Source organism: Suricata suricatta, chromosome 2, assembly GCF_006229205.1.
Source record: "Suricata suricatta isolate VVHF042 chromosome 2, meerkat_22Aug2017_6uvM2_HiC, whole genome shotgun sequence".
NCBI classification, from domain to species: Eukaryota; Metazoa; Chordata; class Mammalia; order Carnivora; family Herpestidae; genus Suricata; species Suricata suricatta.
In genome coordinates, this window is record NC_043701.1 from 158,080,019 (window position 1) to 158,101,808 (window position 21,790).

The 21,790-nt window shown below is 45.8% G+C and overlaps 1 protein-coding gene across 2 annotated transcripts in view; it reads left to right on the plus strand.

Annotated features, from left to right (window-relative positions):
* The window catches only part of CNNM1 (cyclin and CBS domain divalent metal cation transport mediator 1), a 59,173-nt gene that overhangs the window by 22,614 nt on the left and 14,769 nt on the right, over positions 1-21,790 (plus strand). The window contains exons 2-8 of one of the 2 annotated variants that reach the window (XM_029932352.1): positions 2,051-2,194; positions 5,069-5,209; positions 7,266-7,435; positions 9,107-9,206; positions 9,613-9,660; positions 12,771-12,833; positions 20,886-21,049. In XM_029932352.1, the coding sequence (XP_029788212.1) occupies positions 2,051-2,194; positions 5,069-5,209; positions 7,266-7,435; positions 9,107-9,206; positions 9,613-9,660; positions 12,771-12,833; positions 20,886-21,049 (830 nt within the window). The remainder of the gene's footprint in view (positions 1-2,050; positions 2,195-5,068; positions 5,210-7,265; positions 7,436-9,106; positions 9,207-9,612; positions 9,661-12,770; positions 12,834-20,885; positions 21,050-21,790) is intronic. The other variant, XM_029932353.1, reaches the window with a different exon arrangement.

Genomic DNA, 21,790 nt, shown 5'->3' on the forward strand with positions numbered 1-21,790 from the left:
ACTGAAAATACACAGAGATGGGGTGGAGAGAGTGAAATTAACATGGTGCGCCTGGGGTATAGAATGAGTAGGGAATGTAGCAGGGCATTTTGCTGTCTTGATAATACCAAACCAATGAGTCTGGATTTGATTCTGTGCACATTAGGGAGATTTGGAAGGTTTTTGAGCAAGGTAGTGGCATGATCAGACCAGTTTGGGGATAGTTGAAGGATAAGTTGAAGGTGGAGGAGAAATTAGAGGCCATTCTTGAGTGATACAAATCCCATCTTATAACTAAAAATCCCAATAGGTAGCAATCTTGTGATTTGAGGTATCTGATACAGAAGCTCATGTGTTTAGATTTTAATGATCAATTATGCTTCCAGCAAACTGACTATTCCTCTTATCTGATATTTCTAGCATTGGCCAAGCTTATAAAGGGTAACACTGATAAAGCATGAACTTCCTTGTTTTTTTCTTTTTGGCAAGAATAGCTTTTAGTACTCTACGTTTTCTCCTTAAATGTCTCTTAGCCAAGGAAAAGAACCACCCATATTTGCATTTTAAAAACAGGACCATGAAATGTGTTTATCAGCAGATAGAAACAAATCGAGGTGAAGCAGTATTGCAGGATTATTAGGTAAGACTCTGTCCTTACGTTAGGAGTAAATCCAGTTACCTGGGTTTGCAGTCCAGTTCTGCCACTTACAGGCTGTGTGACTTTAGGCATGTTACTTAACCCTGTGCCTCAGTTCTTTCATCTATAAAATGGGGATCAGATGAGTCAGTACACACAAAGTGCTCCAAATAGCGCCTGACACATACTTAGAGCTCCATACATGTTAATTCTTATTATTCAGTTGTTGGGCAATAAAAATCAACTGCCTGGGACACATTATAGTCTACAGAGCATTTCACACACCCACAAGGTCACCCAAGCTCCATGACCGCCTTATGGTACTGGTTATCCTAACTGCCATTACTGCTAACAAACCACCCTGAAACTCAGAAGCATCAAACAACTACTATTTTATTAAGCTCACAGCTGTGCTTGCAGCTGGAGAAGACTCTTGAAATGGCTGGAGAGGAGTTTGGGGGGGACTCCAGCATGTGGGGCCAATCAGCAGGGATGGCAAATCCACTGTTGACACAGCTTCACCCACCTGTCTGGCACTTCTGGTGGGATGGCTGAAAGGCCAGGCTCAGCTGAGACAGTCACCTAAGCACCCGCATGTGCCTTCCCTGCCATGGTGGCCTTAGCCTTCTTAGAGCATTTCTGCAACAGAAGCCATGTGCCTTTTATGACCTAGCCTCAGAGGTCACACTCCTCACAGGCCCACCCAGATTCAAGGGAAGGAGACAAAGACCACACCTTTTGATAAGGGGTGTGTCAAAGAATCTGGAGTCATGTTTTAAAATCAGTGTACTGGTGGGGCACCTGGGTGGCTCAGTTGGTTAAGGGTCGGACTTCAGCTCAGGTCATGATCTCATAGTTTGTGAGATCGATCCCCACCTTGGGTTCTGCACTGACTGTATGGAGCCTGCTTTGGATCTTCTGTCTCCCTCTCTTTGTCCCTCCCCTGCTCAGGCTCTCTTAAAAATCACTGTACTGGTATTATTCCCTAATTCTAGATGAGAAAATTGAGACTCAGCAAAGGTTAGATGATTTGCCCAGGGTCAGTTGCACATAATAGTAACTAGGATAGTAAGGGAGAAAGGAGAAGGGAAGTTTGGAAGAGGAAAAGGGCTTCTAGCCTAATTCTTTTGATTCCAAATTCTAATTCTTTCAATTAGATTATTCATCCTCCTTCAACTTAGATACACTTGCTAATCCGTGAAAGGTCAAAGGAAAAAGTTAACTGCCTTTATGTATATTAGGTAACTTTCCTAAAAAAGAGACAGATATAACAATACAAAGTTTGCATTTGTAGGAGCTTGTATACAGAATTCATATTTTAAGGAAGTCCTAAGATGAGTTCAATCGGTCACAGAGCAACTTTGTATGATTTCTTATCAGGAAACATTTCTAAAAATGTTCCAGATGCTTAACTGGACTTCATTTGCTCTCTAGGAAAATCTCACCTGGCCATTGTCCAGCGGGTGAATAATGAGGGAGAAGGGGACCCCTTCTACGAGGTGATGGGCATTGTCACGCTGGAGGACATCATAGAGGAGATCATTAAGTCGGAGATCCTGGATGAAACAGACCTCTACAGTAAGTGCGTGGCCTTGGCTATTGTCTAAGGTCATCCTATTTCTTCCGAGACTCTCAGAGCTAGCTTAATTTGACATACACTGTGAAAGGGTGTCAGGACAAGCCTATCATTGCTGTGTGTCATCCCCCAATGCCAGGTGCTGGCATGGCAAGATACCCTGGCTTGAATCATCCCGAGTCGCTGAGAACATGCTAGCTAAATGTTTATCAGGGGGAACCTTCAGGAACTGAGCCAACATTAAGAAGGGGATCTCCCAGCCTTTAGATGGAAAAGGAACTACAGGAAACCAAGTGGCCTTGAGTGGCTACTCTGCCCTTGTTTCTGTCCCTGGTGTTGTTTTGTTTTGTCTCTTCATCCACCTAGACGCAGTGCCCAGCACTCCCTGGAACCGCGCTCACAGTCAGCTCACGCAGCAGCGTCAGTGGCGGGGAGACCGCCATGAGATTGCCCTACGTCAACCTAAGTCAAAACCTTAAATACCCCTTCTTCAGTACTGCTCTTCTCTGTCACACTTTTTCAGCCCAAAGCCTGGTTTCTTGTTCTCCCTCCCCACAACTGGCCCCCACCCTATCTCCTTTCTCCTCACCCTCCCACCCCCGAGCCCTCAGGAACAATATGGACTCTGTAGACAGTGATACTGCTTTTGGTTACTGAGCCTTATCAAAGCTTTGGTTGCAAACACTACAACGGCTTGCTGTGTCTCCGAGATGGGAGTGTTATCTAAATCTGTGGCAATCCCGAGGCCAGGAAGTATTTCCTCCTCCAAGTTTCACTTCATAGAACAGCAGTCCCTTTTCCCTACCTCGGACAACCCATTCCATCCAGACCCCTGCCCGTATTTGCTAGAAGCAGCCATTCAGAAGCCAGCTCCCAGTAGAAAAGGCTTTCATGCTGTAAAGCAGTGAGCAGTGCAGAAAGACTACCTTCCCTTTAGACTCAGAAGAGATCAAACTTAAAAGGGGGACCAGGCCTTCACAAAGCATAGCAAGAGAGTCACAGTATGTGGTATTGCTGTGATACTGCGGCTGGAACCAAGTTCTTCCAGTGGGGATTAACCTCGACCTCCCCCACTCCCTTCTCCCTTCGCCTCTGTCCACCACTCTTGATTACGAATTCCCAAGTGTCTCGGGAAATATATTGAGGAAGGCATTCAAACTAAAACTGTTAGTGACTGAGAGTAATGATAATAGTCTAAAAGTACATTCCTCCTGCAACATTTAACAACCTCAATGCTCCAAATACTTGCTGTTAAAATAATGGGAAGGAAGAGGAAGATCAGAGGAATGATTCTCCAATGATGAAATGTTAAGTTGCATTCTGATGGAGGAGGGAGAGGGGATAGTTAGGCAAACAGGTCACATAAATCCAAGGGTTGCTCACCAGTAAGAACAAAAGAATTGATCTGATACATATATTTACTGTTCTCTTGAGAAGCAATCTTCTTTCTAAAGGAGAGGGCTAGGGTTTTTCCGCCCTTATACATAAGCTTCTGGCATGATTCCTTAAGTCTATGAGAAGGCCAAGGAACCAGGAATACGGTGTTTCTACTCACTTGACCCTGACCCACAGGACAGCGGGGCTGCATCTTGCCACTGTTGCTACCCAAGCAAAAGGAATGTGAAAGCAGCAGCCCAGAGTCCAAGATGGGCCCACAAGATAGCAGCATGGCAGAAGGCACTTCCTTTCCTCTGGAAGGAAACCCAGACAGTGGGGCTGAAGTGAACTCCGAAAGGAGAAGGACAATACCAGGGAGCCAGATTCTGGGGCTCTGGTTCCTTTCCCGGGGGTTCATTCCCTTTAATTTCCACTGCATCCACTCAGCCTGAACTGAAAGTTACCTGCAGCCCTGTTTGTCTCCAGGCCAAGTTTGGAGAAAAGCCCAAATCCCTTTCCCTGCCCCGCTTAGCACTGTGATATAGCCGAGATGGTTCAAAATTTTACCCAAAACCTAAGGGAAAGCAAAAGACACGTGCCCATAAAAACATTCCCCCTACTCCTAAGAAAGTATTTTTTTAAGTCAAGCTTAATAAGGGAGAAAAAATTAAATTGGAAAAAGCAGATATTCTCAATCAATATCACGGACTGTCTGAGGTCCCTCTGGGTCATCTGCGGGCCCCGCCTAGAGAACCCATCTTTGTAAGTTATGGGGCTCTTCCCATTCCTTCCCCTCTCTTCTTCCCTTGATTTCTTCCCAAGTCTCTCTGAGGGGAGAGGCTGGGGTTGAAGCAAGAGAACTTTCAGTGGGAAGAGGTGACCCCCTACGTCCGTTGGGTGACATGCCTTGGGTCCTGCTCAGGGTGTGGTTTAACTCAGCAGGAAGAGACCTGGTGAGCCCAGCTCTGGGAAGAGGAGAAGGGCAGATGCAGAAACCCCCTGGGCTCTGCCAGCCCCCTTCATGCCGAGAATGCTAGTCCCTCATGTATGAGTACCATTTTGTAATCATTTCACAGGTAGGTTCACATTGGAGTCTCATAGTAACTGTATGGGACTTCATTGTATAGATTAACACACACACACACACACACACACACACACACACACACACACTGATGCTTAGAGAGGTTGCACAGCTCGTAAGATGGGCACTAGAGCCCCAGCCTTGGGGTTGCCAGGCCAGCTTGTCCCCTTTACCACTCTACACCACCTAAGTGTAAATAACACTGAGACATGGCAACGTCTGTCTCCCACCTTCTCTCCCTTATCAACATCTTTCTGCTTCCTGGAAAAGAAGTTGTGATGTCACCTACAGTTGACACTTTGCAGAAGTTCATGTGATCCCAAAGGATCAGTCTGTCCCATGTGACTCTGGGAAAACTTCCAAAATCTGCCAGCAATTCTGAGATAGTTGCCATCTGTCCCCTGTGACCCTGCAGCTGACAATCGGAAAAAGCAGAGGGTCCCACACCGGGAGAGGAAGCGACATGACTTCTCCTTGTTTAAGCTTTCCGACTCAGAGATGAGGGTGAAGATCTCCCCACAGCTTCTGCTGGCCACACACCGCTTCATGGCCACAGGTACGACTCTGCCCACCCGTGTCTCCTCCCCAGGCAAGTTAAGCAGAATCTGGAAGGCGAAACCCATGTACCAATCATTCATAATACCTTGCAACCTAATTCCATGTGCAGCACAGACTGAGAACTGCTGTTCCGGGGCGGGTGGAGGGGAAGGTGCCTTAGGTAGGGCCACTGGATGCCACATACTGTCTGTTTCAGCCCCAGACCTGATCTTCAGGGGTGGAAGTGAGTATAACTCAACTCTGCTTTTCTCTCCTCTACTCTAGAGAAGAGCAAAAGGAACCACTACTGCTCTTTTCCCTTCCTCCACTTGCTTCCCGACAGGAGCCGAGCTCCATCCTTTTTGAAGCTGGGGTGCCCCCAAGGACTTGCGGAGGAGGGAAAGGCCCTGTCCCACCCAGGCACAAGGCTGGGGTCCCATAACCTCCTAGGACCAGATAGGCTCATGAGCTCCAACTTCTTAAAATACAGAAGTCTATAGTGAATCTTGGAATCTCTAGAAAGAAAAAAAAAAGTGAGAGGATTCAAATACAAACTTCACCTTCTTATAAAGAAGCTAAAATGTGTCCCTGATCCAGGCCTAATTAGGGTTAATCCAACATAGATTTATTGAGTATATAATGAGTGCTAATACTGTTTCAGGTGCCAACAAGTAGAAAAGTTTAAATTGGAACTTCTTTAAAGTAGTTTTCAACATGTTTTCTGGTTCTGAATACAGATTTCTTTTCACTCCTGGCTGCCTGTGTTCCTAGAACAAAACAGCCGTGTCTATACATCACATCACATCATATCACATATAATAATATTTGTTAATATGTAAATGTGGTACAACAGTGCTTCACATTTTTGAGAACTAATTCCATAATTAACTCTCTGTATTATTAACTTGGAATTTCATTTCTTTTTTCTTAAATTTTTTAATGTTTATTTATTTTTGAGAGAGAGAGAGCACAAGCAGGGGAGAGGCAGAAAGAGAGGGAGACACAGAATCCAAAGCAGACTCCAGGCTCTGAGCTGTCAGCACAGAGCCCCCTCAGGGCTTGGACCCAGGAACTGTGAGATCATGACCTAAGCCAAAGTCGGATGCTTAACTGACTGAGCCACCAAGCGCCCCAGAATTTCATTTCATTCAACAAATACATGTCCTACAAATAAGTCAGATTGAATTTTCTGTATTTCATTTGATCATAGCATTAAAGCCTTTGTTGTTCACACGGCTTACTTACCTGTGCTCTTTTTATCATAACTCTTTCTTCTTAAACCACTTTATTGAGGTATGATTGACATACAAAAAACAGTACATATTTAACACAAACAACTTAAGTCTGGAGAGAAGTAGATACCTGTGAAACTATTACCACAGTCTATGCCATAAACATATCCGCCACCTGTAAAAGTTTCCCCCTGCCCTCTTTATTTATTATTATTTTTTATATGTTAGCATCAGATCCTATCCTTTTAGCCAAATTTTACGTATACAATATAGTATTGCTAGTTATAGGCACTAAGCAGTGAAAGAGATCTCCAGGACTTCTTCATCCTGCATAAAAAACTGTTTACCCTTTGACCAATACTTCCCCCAAGTTACTCTCCCAATAGGCCTGGACAACCATGGTGTTACTCTCTGCTTCTATGAGTTCAATTATTTTAGATTCATTACGTAATGATATCATACATATTTGTCTTTATGTGTCTGGCTTATTTCATTTAGCATAATGCCGTCCAGGTTCAACCATGTTCTTACAAATGGCGAAATTGCCTTCTTTTTTAAATCCACATACAATTCTAAATAAAACCAAGAAAAAAATACGTAGCAAAACTGACGTTTCCAAAATGGTGACCTGGTTCTCCAGTGTGCCAGCACAGGGACACGCATGCCCGGAGGGCATGGGGAAAACCTAAGGCACAGACTCAGGTTTAAGAAACCAGCCTCCCTTCTACCTGAGAGAATCACAAGAGCCCTGCCAGCTTGGGGCTGGCCTTGGACATTTGCCCTGGTTTTGCCCATCCTGATTCCTCCAGCTGCTGATTCTTCCTGCCACCCTATCTCCCCTAGAAGTGGAACCCTTTAAATCTCTGTACCTTTCGGAGAAGATTCTGCTCCGCCTCCTGAAACATCCCAATGTGATCCAAGAGCTAAAGTTTGACGAGAAGAACAAGAAGGCCCCAGAACACTACCTCTACCAGCGCAACCGCCCCGTGGACTACTTCGTGCTGCTTCTCCAGGTGAGTGGGAAATTTAGAGACCCTCTCAGGGCAGGACAAGGACATCTCCAGGCTGGAGAGGAATGGCCGAGCCTCCCCAGTGCCAGGATCAAAGACTGAGCTTACTGCCTCAGGGTGAGACCAGTTGAGGTGAGTGTTTGTACATGGCCCACAGAAGGGGCCAGATGTGACTGGCTGGTGTCCTGGGAGTGGTGGGATCTTGATGGCATTTAGTCTGACCAGTCAGCAGTGTCGATGGTGGGGTGGGGTGAGTAGTTTTCCAGGAGGGGGTCTGTGGCTGAACTTCAGAAACTGTTGTCCTACAGAATCCCAGACACCTCCTTGTCTGCCTAGATATCCCATAAATGGAGCTGTCCATTGCTTTCCAAACCGTAGATGATTCTTGTTTAAAGCCCTTCCCTCTGTCATGCTGAAATCTCCCCATTTTGGACTCCCACCCACTCCTTGCTCCACTTCCTGGAGGCGCCATGGACCACATCCATTCTCTCTGCCACATGTCAACTTTTGCGCTCTTTCAGATCTTCTCCTCCTTAATAGGACCAGGAAGGGAACTAAAGACAGGATGAAAGACAGATGTGGCATCTTCCTGGTGCTCACATAGGTACTCTCGCCCTCTGCCCTGAGTGCCTGGATAGGCCTGGCGAAGATACACATCATGTGTGGTTCCAGCCTCTAATGTTGCTGGCTTCCTGGCCTGCTCCACCCTTGGTGCTGTCACTATTTCCCCGTCTCTTCTCAACAGAATCTTAGGAACCCTAAATACAGTGATTGCCTTAAAATCTTAATTAAGCTCAATCAACTTAGACGTGGCCTCTCTGTTACAGTCCACCTTACGGCCTGTCTGCTCTGACCCTGTGATGGGCCTTACATGCATCCATCCAAATAGCCTCAATAATATGACCTCCCTTTTCCAAAACTGCTGGGAGTCAAGGAGCGTCCGGTTTACATAACATAATGAACTCATATAACCTGACAGCTTATGCTTAATGTAAACTTAACCATTTTCAAATAAAAGTTGGAGGGACTAAAATGTAGTGGCAAGAGTATTGCTTCAGAAATTGGTTTTAAGATTCCAATATTGCCACTTCCTAACTAACCTTGACCAAGTTATTTAACCTCTCTGAGACTCAAATTGATTCTTCTATAAACTGGGGATAAAAGAAGTATGGGCCTTGTAGGGTTGTGAGACCAAGTAAACAAGAATCTACGTGGCGTGCATAACACAGTACTGGGCCCATAGACACCCGCTACATGCTTCCAATGAGCTATCATTATCACTGGTAGCAAATTAAACAAGCTCCACACAGAGTCAGATTTTGTCTCAGCCAGACTTATAGACCGTCTCCTCTCAGACTAAACCAGTGGGGCAGTTTACAGGGCCCAGGGCTAGCTGGTGCCTGGCCATTCATCATGGAAGGGCCATCATAGTATGCACAGAAAGCTTCGTTATTCAAGACCGGATGTTCCTTTATGAACTAAACAGTTAATTTACTGCAAAGGGCTACTGAAGTTGCAGGCACTATTTTTGAAATGAGTCTGGACAGACTTCACGTCTCCCTGTGATAAGAATTTAAGTCCACTGTTACCCAGACAAAAGTGCTAAGGATCATAGACAGTAATAGGAGTAGAGGTGCCCATACACACCCTTAGCACACTTCCTTCTTTCTCCAGGGTAAAGTGGAAGTGGAGGTTGGTAAGGAAGGCCTTCGCTTCGAGAATGGAGCCTTCACCTACTATGGCGTCCCTGCCATCATGACCACTGCTTGCTCAGGTATTTCTGTTCCTAAGCCATAGCTTATTGGGGGAAGCGATGGGATATTGTAGGAAAGAACATCTGGGTTCAAATCTTGACTCCTCTAAGAGGAGGGACCCTGAAGAAGCCATTGAACTTCCTAGGCTTTAGTTGCCCCCTCTGTAAAATGGGTATGAGTCATTTTTTATTCAGAGAGTTTGTGAAAATACATGGTAGACTGTGACATATTCAAGTGTTAGGAGTGGAGAGTGGATATTTTTCTGTACAAAAAGACAAGTTTGTTTTGCTTTTTATACTTCCCTCTGATTGCCTGGTTTTTGCAGGTTTAATTGGTGCTGGAGGTGGGGTGGAAAAGGGGGTATTCCCATAAGAGGGTGTGTTTTCTTAACTGCCTCTGAAACACACTGCATCCTTCTGTCCTTAGATAACGATGTGCGGAAGGTCGGAAGTCTGGCCGGATCCTCCGTCTTTCGTATGTATCTCTCAAACCCCTCCCTCATCTGCCCCCATCGTAGTCCTGCCTCAGCCAACTCTGGGGACCTGGACCAAGCACTTTGAGCCTGGGCTGGGGCTAACACAAATGTTGGCAGCCTCTTTGTAATGCTCTGCCAGGAACACTGCCTCCTGCCAGGTACCCACACACTACAGGTGCTTAGTTTCTGCGTTTGGAATGTTTTCTGCTGCTTCTCTGCTCATATGCAAGTGATGAGTGACAGGGAGCAAAGTATGGGGCAGGGGTAGGGGGACACCATGTGTTGTCACCTGCTGGGGAATGAAGGCAGATGTTTGGTGTGCTCTGGTGGAGGTTCAGCCTTTCCTTCTCTGCTGTGATATAATTCACCCACTGGCCTTTACCTAAAAACCCTAGTAGGTCATTGCTATGTCTGTGGGGTCAGTAGGAAGTGACTGCAAGATCTTAGGATGTAAGTCCCAGGCTGGTACATAAGCAATATGCTGCTTATCTACATCTCTTTCCTCGTCACCGCATCTTAGCTGGTGGAGAGCTGGCTGCCAGCTGGCTGTGCATGTGAATGGTGGGGGCTGGCCCTGGGCTGATGGCTGGCCTGTTCTGCCCCTTCTGTGCTCTTCCTTCCCGCTGTTTCCTGTGTGGAATTATTGCCCTAGCATTTAGAAAGCATGGCATTTATTGGAATATAAGTGTGATCCAGAAAGAATTATTTCTCTAGGTTTCCTATGAATTCACTGGACTGAACTTTGCATTGCTTTCAGCTATTGGTGTTTACAAAGGTGGCTATTTTAATGCCAAATGAGGTGTTTTCTCTTATTATAAAAGATACTTTACATAGTGCATTATATCAGGATTTATCACAGGGTTCCAAAGTTTGATATCACAATCCCTGGGACATGAAAGGTAGATACTATTTTAACACAGAGATACTAAAGAATTGTTCCACATTACCCAGCAAGTTGATGATACTCAGATACATTTCCAGTGTCCAGGCTAGTTCACACAGCACAATGAAGTACAGATTTGAGACCCATCATGTACTACAATGCAATTTCTGTGTGGAAATATTGGAATACTTTACAGTGTAATTCACAACCTGGCCCAGCAGAAGGCTGAAATGAGGTTGAAGTACCTGCCCATACCCAAGGCATGGCCCAAGATGAACTGAAGATCTGTAAAATGTAAGATTATATACTTATATAAGCCAACAAATCTCAAGTTTGATGTAGGAAGCTCATCATCTTAGAACAGGAACTTTGGATGGGAGAGGGATGGCCTACAGGACCAGGCAAATCTTGGTTCTCTAAAGATTTCCATACATCATATTAGGGATTGCTCAAGGTGGAGTTATTCCTAGGACTCTAAATGTTACCTAGCTAGCTACGTTGGCCTTGTACTGGCTCTTTCAAAAGACCAAAGGAGGTGAAAACAAAGAGCTACAGGAGACTCCCTAGCCCACCTAATTTGCATGGCCTTTTTTCTTAATATATATATATTTTTTTTCTACATGTATATATATATATATTTTTTAAGAAGTAGTAGGAAGATGTTATCTGGTTTCCTCCCTTCCTTCCTTCCTGTCTCTAGTTCTTTATATCAAAATCCTTCCATTTTGTGAGTAAGACAGGAGTAAACTTGCAACACTCCCCTCTCCTTCAAAACTGGTTAACTAAAAAGCATTAAACTCTTCCCTCCTCTCACTTCTAAGCATCTTTATAAATCTTCAGAAGGAAAGAGAAATTGAATTAGCAATAGGGGTATGGGAATATTTTCCATTGTCTACCCCCGCAACCCTCCCCAGTGTGAAATATCTGCCAAGGCCACCACACCTCCCAGATGCACCCTCAGCCCAGGGGTCCAGCCACCCAGCATCTTTCACTGGCCAGGAACCTCAACCTGAAAACAAAGGAGAGCTTAAGGCAGTAAATTCTTGTAGGGTCTTGGTCTAACAAACTACCCCTGTCCTGAAAGCCGGCATTATTAGCCTTTGAGGGAGATAAATGGGATGACATTTGCCAGAGCACTGGTCCTGGGACCTGTGCTTCAGAGTTGAAACTGAGGTTACGAGTTAGTTCCCCTGGTTTTCCTTTACAGGGCAAAGGGAACACACCAGCACTGTCTCCTCTATCTTGGATCTGATTGCCAAGAATCCAGGAGAACCATGGTGAGCCTGGCACTCCAAAGGAACCAGGCTTGAGCTCAGGGTAGAGGGAATGGCTGCCCACAGGGTGATGCAGGAGGAAATAGACTGTCTCCCACCTGTTTGGTGGAGTACACATTTAATTTGCAGCCCAGGAAGCTCTAGGAGGCTTCTTCAGACTATGGGTTTCTTAGTCCAATATGTCTCACAATATTAGGAGCCCCTTCCACTATTCTTTGATATCTGGTGTTAGAGTAAATGATTATCAGATAGGTATGAAGCTCCCCCAACTCCCCTGCATGTATGGGTAATTTCAGTAAAATCATCTGGTGCAGCAGATAAGAGTATAGAAGTCGCCTGTTTCGGTGTGCTGTTACCCACAGACTGATTTCATTTAGTCCCCAAGGAAGGGGGCTCTCAGAATAATTGTCTAAAAGCAAGGAAGACAAGATTCCCAGACAGAAACACCCCTCCATCTCGCAATGCACTGTTCTTCCCCAGCACTGTGACCACTGAGGAGCTCCTAGGACCTGAGGCAGGAGGATACAGCTTCCTTAAGGCCGCCCCTTGCAGGAGTGCGTACTTGGCTTTTAGTCTGCCCGCAGCTCTGGCAGTTGGGAGAGCCTGGTGCTGACGCAGTGCTGGACTCCCAGCGCATTTGCTGGCTCAAAGAGAATGCTGCATACACTCGGTCCCTGCAGGGACCCTGCCTGTTCTTGCCACTGGCAGGTCTCATCCCCTCTAAGATTACTACACATCTTTTCACAGACTTTCAGCAACATCTATTTTATGTTCCTCTTTCTGGAGAGTGACTTTGTGAGAGGATGCAATTTCCCTGTTTTCAGAAGCGGAGAAATGTAATGTTGTGAAGATTCAAGAACAGCATGATTCACACTCTTTGCTCTTTGTCTTTCTCCTTTTATGTTTATCTTCCCTTTCGCATCTCACAAATCCTTGGCCCTTGACTCTTTAGTGCCTGTCTCTGTGTCTCGTACCTTCGCCTTCAGCAGAGGGGACTCTCTGGCAGGCTCCCCAGGTAAACATGCATGGGTGTCTCGGGTGTCCACAGATCCTGTGGGGTTCGCAAGAGGCCTTTGGTCTCTGTCACTCTCCTGCAAGAGAACTAGTCTCTCCCAGCAGGTACTGCCATGACTAAGGTATAGCACGTCACACAGATAACACTCATTTGCACCTACAGCCCAGGCATTGCTGGTTCAAAGGTGGCACTTGGGTTTAGCTCCCCGGGATATCTTTGTTATGGGTACAGGGAGAACTGATAGGCTGAGGGATGGTGTGAGCTCTTCCTCATCATCTGTCTGACTGCAGAATGGAGGGTGAGCAATGCAGCAGGAGAGAACTAGAAAGAGACAATGGAATATTGTTCTTTATTGCTAACTGTTGTTCCTCTACCTTTCGTTCTATGTGGTCTCTGCCTTTGGCTAACCCCTCCTCGTCCTCCTCATAATGTTACATTCTGTCTGGCTTTACTCGTACAAAGAATATATGTAAAACTTCCAAAACAACTTTTCATTAGGTTGAACCTCCATTGTTAATTAAATAAAAGATGCTGGGTTTCTTTTTAACTGGGTCAAGCAGCTCCACATAGAATTACAAAGTAACTCAAGGATTGAGTAGAATGTAATACATCTAAATAAGCAATTAAGTGTTTGTATTGTTTTCATCTCTAGAGGTTGCTCTCTTAGGCTCATGGAATAAGTAATGACCAAACCAAGAATTTATTTGTTATAATGCCCTGAAGTTAGAATGTGAAAACACAGTCCAATTCCCTGTATCCTCCATGTCTGTCTCCCTTATCCCAATGCTACAGTATGATTCTTACCATAACCTGAGTCATCAAGAATCCAGTTATGTTTTGCTATCTGTACAGTAGACCCTCCACTTTCAAAAAGGCTATGCCCCGAGACCCCGAGCCCCCAAGTTTGCAACTTCAGAAATATTCATTTTGACTCCTGCTTTTTCCCAAATCACATTTTTCCCATCAAAAATCATCTGGTTCCCATGTTTATCTGTACAAGACAAGTCAGCCACCTTCTCAGATTTCACCAAGGTTTTCTCTCTCACTTAATGATGATTTTCCACCAAGAAATAAAATTTTCTCACTTTGTGAGAGCCCGTGCCTTCATAATGACCATAGGCAGCACAGTCGATGTGGGATGCCAAGCTGGTGCCATCACCAGCTAACTGGTCCACTGCCGCCTGCCAGCACAATTAGAAATGACCACATCATGGACCTTCGAGATCCTTTACACACAGGGAGTCCTGGCAAATGAAGAATGTGCTATGTAGTTTCAGCCAAAAGGGAAGATGCACATTTTTCAACCAAATAGGAGAGTAGTTTTCTTATAAATTAACCCTCAGTTAACCAGACAAGCCAGTTCATTGTAACTTTCCAGTTAAAAGAAGGTTCATTCTAGTTCATCAATATTTATTAGGAAAAACTTGATGGTGACCCAGTTGTCAGGCCAAGATGAAGGTGACTCCTTCCTGCTGCATGACACACCCCCGCTCAGGAGCTGTTGCGACTTCTGATCCAACCCTGGTCGGTGCCATCTGCTCCTGAGAGCTCTTTTAACCCTCCCCGTATTTTCCATGACTGGATGTTCAACCCAAAGGAAACAAGTGAGCCACGAAGCAAGGCCAGCTTCTCCCCACCTTCGGTTCACCTCTGCAGAGTAGAGCAATGACAGTGCAGCAAGAGGAGAGAAAAGTCGTGGGTGCCCCGCTTCTCCTCTGATTCTTTCCTCCCCCGCCTCCTTTCAGCCAGTCGCCATTTTGCCTGGCCCCATACTTGATCCAGATACAGTTATTTACATATATTATGGCTTATCCCCATCTTACACAGAGGAAAAGAGAAATCCTGGGAATTAATAGGGCCTTTATGTTTAAAAAGAAGCCTATTACTTTATTTGATCCCCACAGCCACCTTAGGAGATGGGAAGGAATTACTGTTGGAAAACAATAGGTAAGGAAACAGGCCCTGAAAACATTAAGACTTCAATCAGTATCACAAGTGTGGTGACAAGGTGGAAGGGTGAAAACTGGTATCCCTCTTTTTTTTTATTTTACTTTTTTTTCAAAAATTTCCAATTCTTTTTTATTCTTAACAAAAAATTTCCAATTGGAATGAGTTAAGTCACAGGAATCAAAAGCAGAGCATTAGAGATGCAGTCAGTGATACCGTGATAGCGATACAGTGGGACAGATGGCGGCCACCCTTGTGGTGAACACAGTGTCATGTATGAACTTCTCACATCACGGAGGTGTACACCAGAAACCGGTATCACCCTGTGTCAGCTCTGCTCAAGAAAAATAAGTTTCCAGTTTTACTGAGACATAACTGACCTACCACATTGTGTAAGTTTAAGATGTAGGGGATATATGCGAGTATATACTGCAAAATTCTTTCTTCTTATTTTAAATCCCAGTGTAGTTAACATACAGGGTTATACTAATATATTAGTTTCAGGTGTACAAGATGGTGACGTGTGACATTTAAGAAACAAAATAAATGAGCAAAGGGAAAAGAGAGACACAAACCAAGAAACAGACTTTTTAACTAGAGAACAGTTCAGCTGACGGTTACCAGAGGGGAGGGGGGAAGGAAAGAGGGAAATGGGTGATGGGGATTAAGGAATGCACTTGTCTTGATGAGCATCCAGTGATATATGGAATCCAAGTCTCCCAGGTCCTGCTCCCCCATTGTCTGTGACCGGGCTGCCCTTCTGAACATGGGCATTTTGTGCCCCCTAGAGGGCTATGACTTATTAGCATTTTGAAAGTAGTCGTGCTAAATGAATTATGGGGTTTATTTCACTATGGGGTTCACAGTGGATTGAGGCCCCCGGTCCCTGTACCAAATATTGCCATCATTATCTGTAGACAGTTCCCTTCTATTTGAGCTTTAGTTGTGAAATAAGGAGAGCAGAGTGGTTTTGTGCATTGCTTCCAGTGTGTGATGTAATCAGCCAGCTTTGCAGGTGCTTTCATTTAAAAAGTAAACTTCTGATCAACCCACTGAGGGTGTACACTGCTCCAATGCAGTTACCATTCCCTCTCCCCAGATTCCTCCCTTTTTTCTTTTCCCAGGGAAGATGATTTCAAGTTTCCCATGACAATCCTTCCAAATCCACAAAAGCTCAGAGTCAGGAGAGAGGTCAGAAGCAATGATTCTTTTTCAGTGTTCAGTTGACCATCTGTAATGTGCTTTGAGATCGATGGGGACAGTTTCCTTCCAGAATATATAGGGAGTCTCTAAAAATAATCCTTTTACTTTGTGAAATGTGGTAAGTGGAAATATTCCTTTGGGTTGGCTTTTGTGTAGTAAACATTTGGGAACCATTAAAGCTCCATGTAATGTGAGCGAGTTCATCTGGGCTCCTAACTTGGGCTGATTTGCAGAGTTCACGTTATAGCTCTGACAGAGCTTTTGGCATTTGGTTGTCTGATGTTGAATATTACCCCAGAATGATGAATTTTAATAATCCTAGTTTGTACTCTCCTAGGTCTAGGTCTATGTAATTAAGCTCCCCATCCAGTTTGGAGAAACACAGATGGCTCATGGCACAGTGACCATGACCAAAGAGGACTGTTCCCTGTTACCCCTCACTGATGCTCCAAAAGATAGAAGCAGGAAGCCACTGAACCCTTCTCTCCCCTTGGACCCCCAGACTGAAAAGGGAGGTGGGGTATTCTGTATCATGGGTTCTGCTCCAGGTGCAGGTGTGATGAGTGAGGCAGGTGTCCCAGAGCTGTGTATAGGGTCAGGGGGCCCCATCTATCGGTGCAGAGGAGGTTCCCTCCAGCCCCAGTTACAGGGTAAAGTCCTCCTCAGCTGCCTCTCCCACCCCACACCCAATTTTACCCCAGGGTCTTCTCCACCCAACCTCAATAACTTAGCTTACCATCTAGGGCAGATATCCCTTGTAGACTGACTGTGCAGAGGCTGCAGGAATGAGGTCTATCACGCTTCTCCACAATACTTGGGAGTCTAGAGAAGAAAACCCTTCTCCCCACCCCCAGTCTCTCCAGGACCAGCTCAAGGGTGTGACAAGGGATATGGTGGCTGTTCCCTCCTGTTGAGGGATTCTGTGGTCAGTTTTATGATCGGTGTTTGATCAGTTCCCTCTTAGACCTCTCTGACTATAGTTAGGATTTTCCTCTTCACTCCCCCAAACTGGGCCTCTGCTCTTAGGAAATGCCAAGGGGAATTATACAACTTGAACGAGTTTGCCATGCTGCTGGGACACTCGTCTGTTACTGATTTCTTCTCTTTTTTTTTATTAAAAGCATTTCCATTCCCCTTGCTCAGAAACCTCTGAGTGTATGTGCACAATTACCAAAATGCCGAGTCATCAGCATCCTACCTATTGAGGAATGTCAGGCTCTGGGACACGAAAACATTGATCTTGCACGACACTCAGATGAGCCAGGACTTTCTTTGTCATGAAATGAGGGCCCTTTTCCTTTTAAAAATTGCTTTTATAGGCCCAACCTTTGTAAGACAGTTGTATCTTTTGGTGTCAGGAATCCTTTGGGACTTTGAATAAACCTTCAAAAGCATTGTTCTGACTTTCAAAAACAAAACAAAATATGTTTCTCCTCCTGGAACAAAGTGATGTCGCTTGCATGTGACATGTGGTCTCTGTGAGTGACAGTGGAGTGGCAATGAGGACGAGCCCTGGGGGGAACAGGGATCTAGTGATGCCCTCTGTTTCCAGAGGTGTGAATGTGGCTCAGACAGAACCTTCTATGGATGGAAATGGTCTAGTAGGTAAGATGGGCCTGTGTTTCTCTGCCATCCTTCTGGAATGTGGCTGGGATTGTGATATGAGGGATGAGGCTACAGAACAGTAAATGTGGGGTACGTGAAGCATGTGTCCCACCAGGTAAAATGGATAGTTATCGGGGAGAGATGGTTATTTCTCAGGGCAGCCGCAACCCTGCTCACACTCTGTCCCCCTGTTCCAAATGCACTTGAGAGAGGGTAGGGTTGACTCCCAGGTGAGGGTAGGGTTTTCCACACTCCACGCACACGACAAGGAAGTCCCCCTCCCGCAGGACTGCCGGCCCCGCTTTTCCACAGCAGCTCCCTGAGGAGGCACCATCTACTTCCTTAGCAGCCACCACCCCAGAAAAGCCACAGAGGCTCTGGCCACACCAGAACCCGTCAGCTTGTTTCCAAGGGGCCAGAAGCAGAGATGAAATGTGCATTTCTCTGCCCAGTCACCTGGGTGCTTCGCTCTGTGCTCCGTGGTACCATCACTGTCCCTCTCGGTCTTTGGTCACTGCCAAGGGGGGTCTGGCCTGCCATCAGCCAGTAGATAAGCAGGGCCCTAGAGACCTGAGTCCAGGATTCCTGGTTTCACATGCTTTTATGAAACGGACAGAGTCCTGGTGTTCCCTGTGGCCTCTTTCTCGAGTTACTGGGCCAAAGCCTGAGGCCCCGTGGTGCCCTGGATTCTCACTGCCCACTCTCTGACTCTGTCCACTTGCAGTTTTAGAGTGTCCTTCTACCCAACCCAGATTCTTGGAGAAGTCAGCTTCCCCAGAATGACTTTAGGTTGCAAAGGAAAGGCTTTCTAATCCAGGATGATTTGAGAACTCTGAAATCTTTTTTTAAACAAAATTTAGATTCTAAATAAAACCTCTTCAGTGGACGCTTAGGTGCTGATTCATTTATTCTGTACATTTTTATTGAGCACCTACTCTAGGCCAGGCACAGTGCTAAGTACTGAGTGTACAACAATGACCAGAAAAGATCAGGTCTCTGCCCTCATGGAATTTAGCACTGCACTGAGTAGACCTAACAAGTTCAAACACATAATGAATTTAAATGTGTGAAAAGTACTTTGAAAGAATGAACAAGGGACAGTGATAGAAAAAAATGGGAAACCTCAGTTCAGCCAAAGTCTTCAGAGAAGGTGACTTTCAGCTGAGACCTAATGACTGGGAGCCAAGCAGTGGGGGTGGGGGTGAAAGGGGAGGGGTGGGCAGAAGAAATGCCATCTTCTGAGGTGGCGGGAGGGGGGAGGGGGCATTTGCGTGATTGAGGGGAGCAGAACAAGCAGGGGAGAGGAAGAGAGTTCCCGAGATGAGACCAGACAGGAAAACAGGATTCAGGTCATGGGGGTGGGGGGGGTCGCGGCCGGGTGTTAGGGACAAAGCAAGGAGTTTAGATTTTATTCAGACTAAATAAAAGGAAGCTTATTTGTGCTTTTTAAAATGTGCTTCTGGCAGTTGAGGTGATCATAAGTTTATAAGTGGAGAGCCAGGACTGTGATCCAGGTTACTGGGACTTGAGTGGGGACAGACATAGATGCCTAAGGGCTTATTATGTCGGATGTAGAGGTGAGAGGGCCTGGGGTGGGGCTGGGGAGCGGCAGGAGTTCAGGGCGCCCCCCAGGTTTCTGGTATAAGTGACAGAATACATGTAAAGGACACTTATTGAGAAGGAGACACTGGAAATGGAATCTTTAATTCTACAACCCTCTCAAGGCAGCAATTGTTATGGCTCTAATGAGAAAAATAATGCAACGTATTGTTATTTTACCCTTTGCACTACCTGGTTTGCCAAACAACAATAACAGCTTGCAGCTGAACAGACCATCAACCCTCAAGGACTCAGCTCCAAATACATGCTAATCAATTCTCCTGATTGATGGCGCCATTATCTCAGAAGACAGAATTGAATTCCCGAGGTTCTGCCCTGGAAGAACAAGGAGCAGAATCTCTAAGGAAGCGGACTCTGCACTGGAGCCCCTGAACTAAATCTGTGTCAGGAGAGGCTGAGAGCACACCCCCTCCCCTTTCTGGGAAGAAATGCAGAGTGGCATTTGTAGGGAAGCAGAGGGGTGGAAGAGGCTTGCCCGTTTCTCCTTCGGGTTTATTCTGTGGTTGAGATTCTGTAAGGGTCTCCGGAAGACCCTCTTTTCCATTGATCTGGGGAAGGTAGTTCACATAATCCATTTTGAAACTAGGTCATGAGGTCTTAATTGAACTTTCCCTAGGAATGGTTCTTGAAAATGGTTTAAAAAACAAAAAAAAAAGCAAAACAAAACAAAACAAAAATGACTGAACATCTAGGATGCCTTTGGCAGAAGTCCTGGGGGTTACTCCAGTATTCCCTCCCCCCACCCCCACTTAGGCCTTAGACTGACTCCTGCCCTAGCCACACTTTAGAGGACCCCACTTTGGCCCTTCTTAGTCCCAGCCCTCCCTGTGGGTGAGGAGTTCATAGGGCCAAAGAGATGTGCCCACAGAAAATCCTTGTTCTTGCTTTGGGACCACATTTCAGATAAGGAATCGTGGAATTCTTCACCTACACCTCCCTGGAGGGTGGGGGAGGAGGCTGGGAAGCCCTAGGGCAGGGGCTGTTTGTCCCCTTAGAATCCTGTTTTATGTTTTTTATTTTAGCAGAAAATTCTAAAGAGTTGGAGTTGGCCTTCCAGGTTGTTATGGAGGCATAGTTGTCAAGGACAAGGATAGAACATATTTTAATAGGTTATTAATGTGATTTGAATAGGTCCCCATACAGTTCATGGTCCTCGGCTTGTCCAGGGTCCTGCCAGTGTTAGGGCAGACCTGAGTTATCGCCACCAAAATGGCTCACCGTGGCAAGGATTGATTCTATGTGCTGTCAAGCCCAAGGCCTTCACCTCTGTAAAATAAAGTTTGTGAATAGAGTTTAGATCCCGATAGAGGATCTCATGCTCTGGAGTAGCTAACCAGGCTCACAGCTAGGTCCTCTCTCCAGCACTTAACCCAAAGACCAGAAGTGAGAAAAGCTGTGGACTCCTCTGCCCCAGCTCCTCCCTGGTGGAGGTTTGTGGGGAGCGGGAGGAGCCTGAGCAGAGGGGGGCCCCGACTTCCTATAACAACGGAGCATCTGGGCTCTGACGGGAAGGGTGAGGGCCCGGTTCTACCACCGCCAGGCAGTCCTGTGGGCCCTTAGTAAACAACACCTCTCTCTTTCTCTCTCTCTCCCCATCTCTCTTTCTGTTCTCCTCTCTTTTCTCCCCACCCACCTCTCCTTGCCTTTTCTCCCTCCCCTCTCCCTCATGGTCTGCAGTAAACCGGTCCCCTTCTCGCTGCAGCGGGTTGAACCGCTCTGAGTCTCCAAACCGCGAGCGGAGTGACTTTGGGGGCAGCAACACCCAGCTGTGCAGCAGCAGCAACAACCTCTACACTCCTGACTACTCAGTGCACATCCTCAGCGATGTGCAGTTTGTGAAGGTAACTCTCCCGGAGGGCCGTGCCCGCTCGCCAGCAGCCGGCTGGGGAACCAGGACCGGATGTGCAATCCATCCCCGCCCAGATAACACTGGGTGGGAATTGTTCCCTGGCTTTGCCAGGGCCCTGTTTTTGGTTAGCTTGACTACTAATTTGTCATTGTTTTAAGATCTCCTGATCCCCATTTCTTGTGTGGGGAAACTGAGGCATAAAGCAATCCAGAATTAGCTTGCCTGAGACAAATTACCAGCAGAACTATTTCCTTTGGATCCCTGCCATTGGCCACAAGTTGATTTGTTTTTCCAAGGTAAATTTGCAGGTGATTAATAAAGCAAGGATATGGAAGAAGCCATGCTGTGATTTTCTATAGGATAGTATATTTTTATACCTTTTTGTTTCAAGTCTAAAATGCAATTTGGGGTGTATGTTAACCAAAGCCCTTTGGGTAACCATTACACCCTTAGCAATCACTGAGCTCAGCAGAGCATCACTTTTTGCATGCGGGAGAGAGAGGCCGTGGTGCTCATTGCCTTGTAGTTAAAGGGGAGAGGCACTGTTGCTTCATAACTCTCATTACGATTGGTATTGCACAGAAACCTTCTAAAATGTCCTCATTTCTCTTCCTTTGGTAGGTTTTATTTTATTTCTTTTGTTTGCTAGCATTCTGCAAACCAGGTACTTGCTTGGGCCTGAGATCAGTAGTGAGCTCCATGTATCCAAGTCCAACAAAACACCCTGTGAATT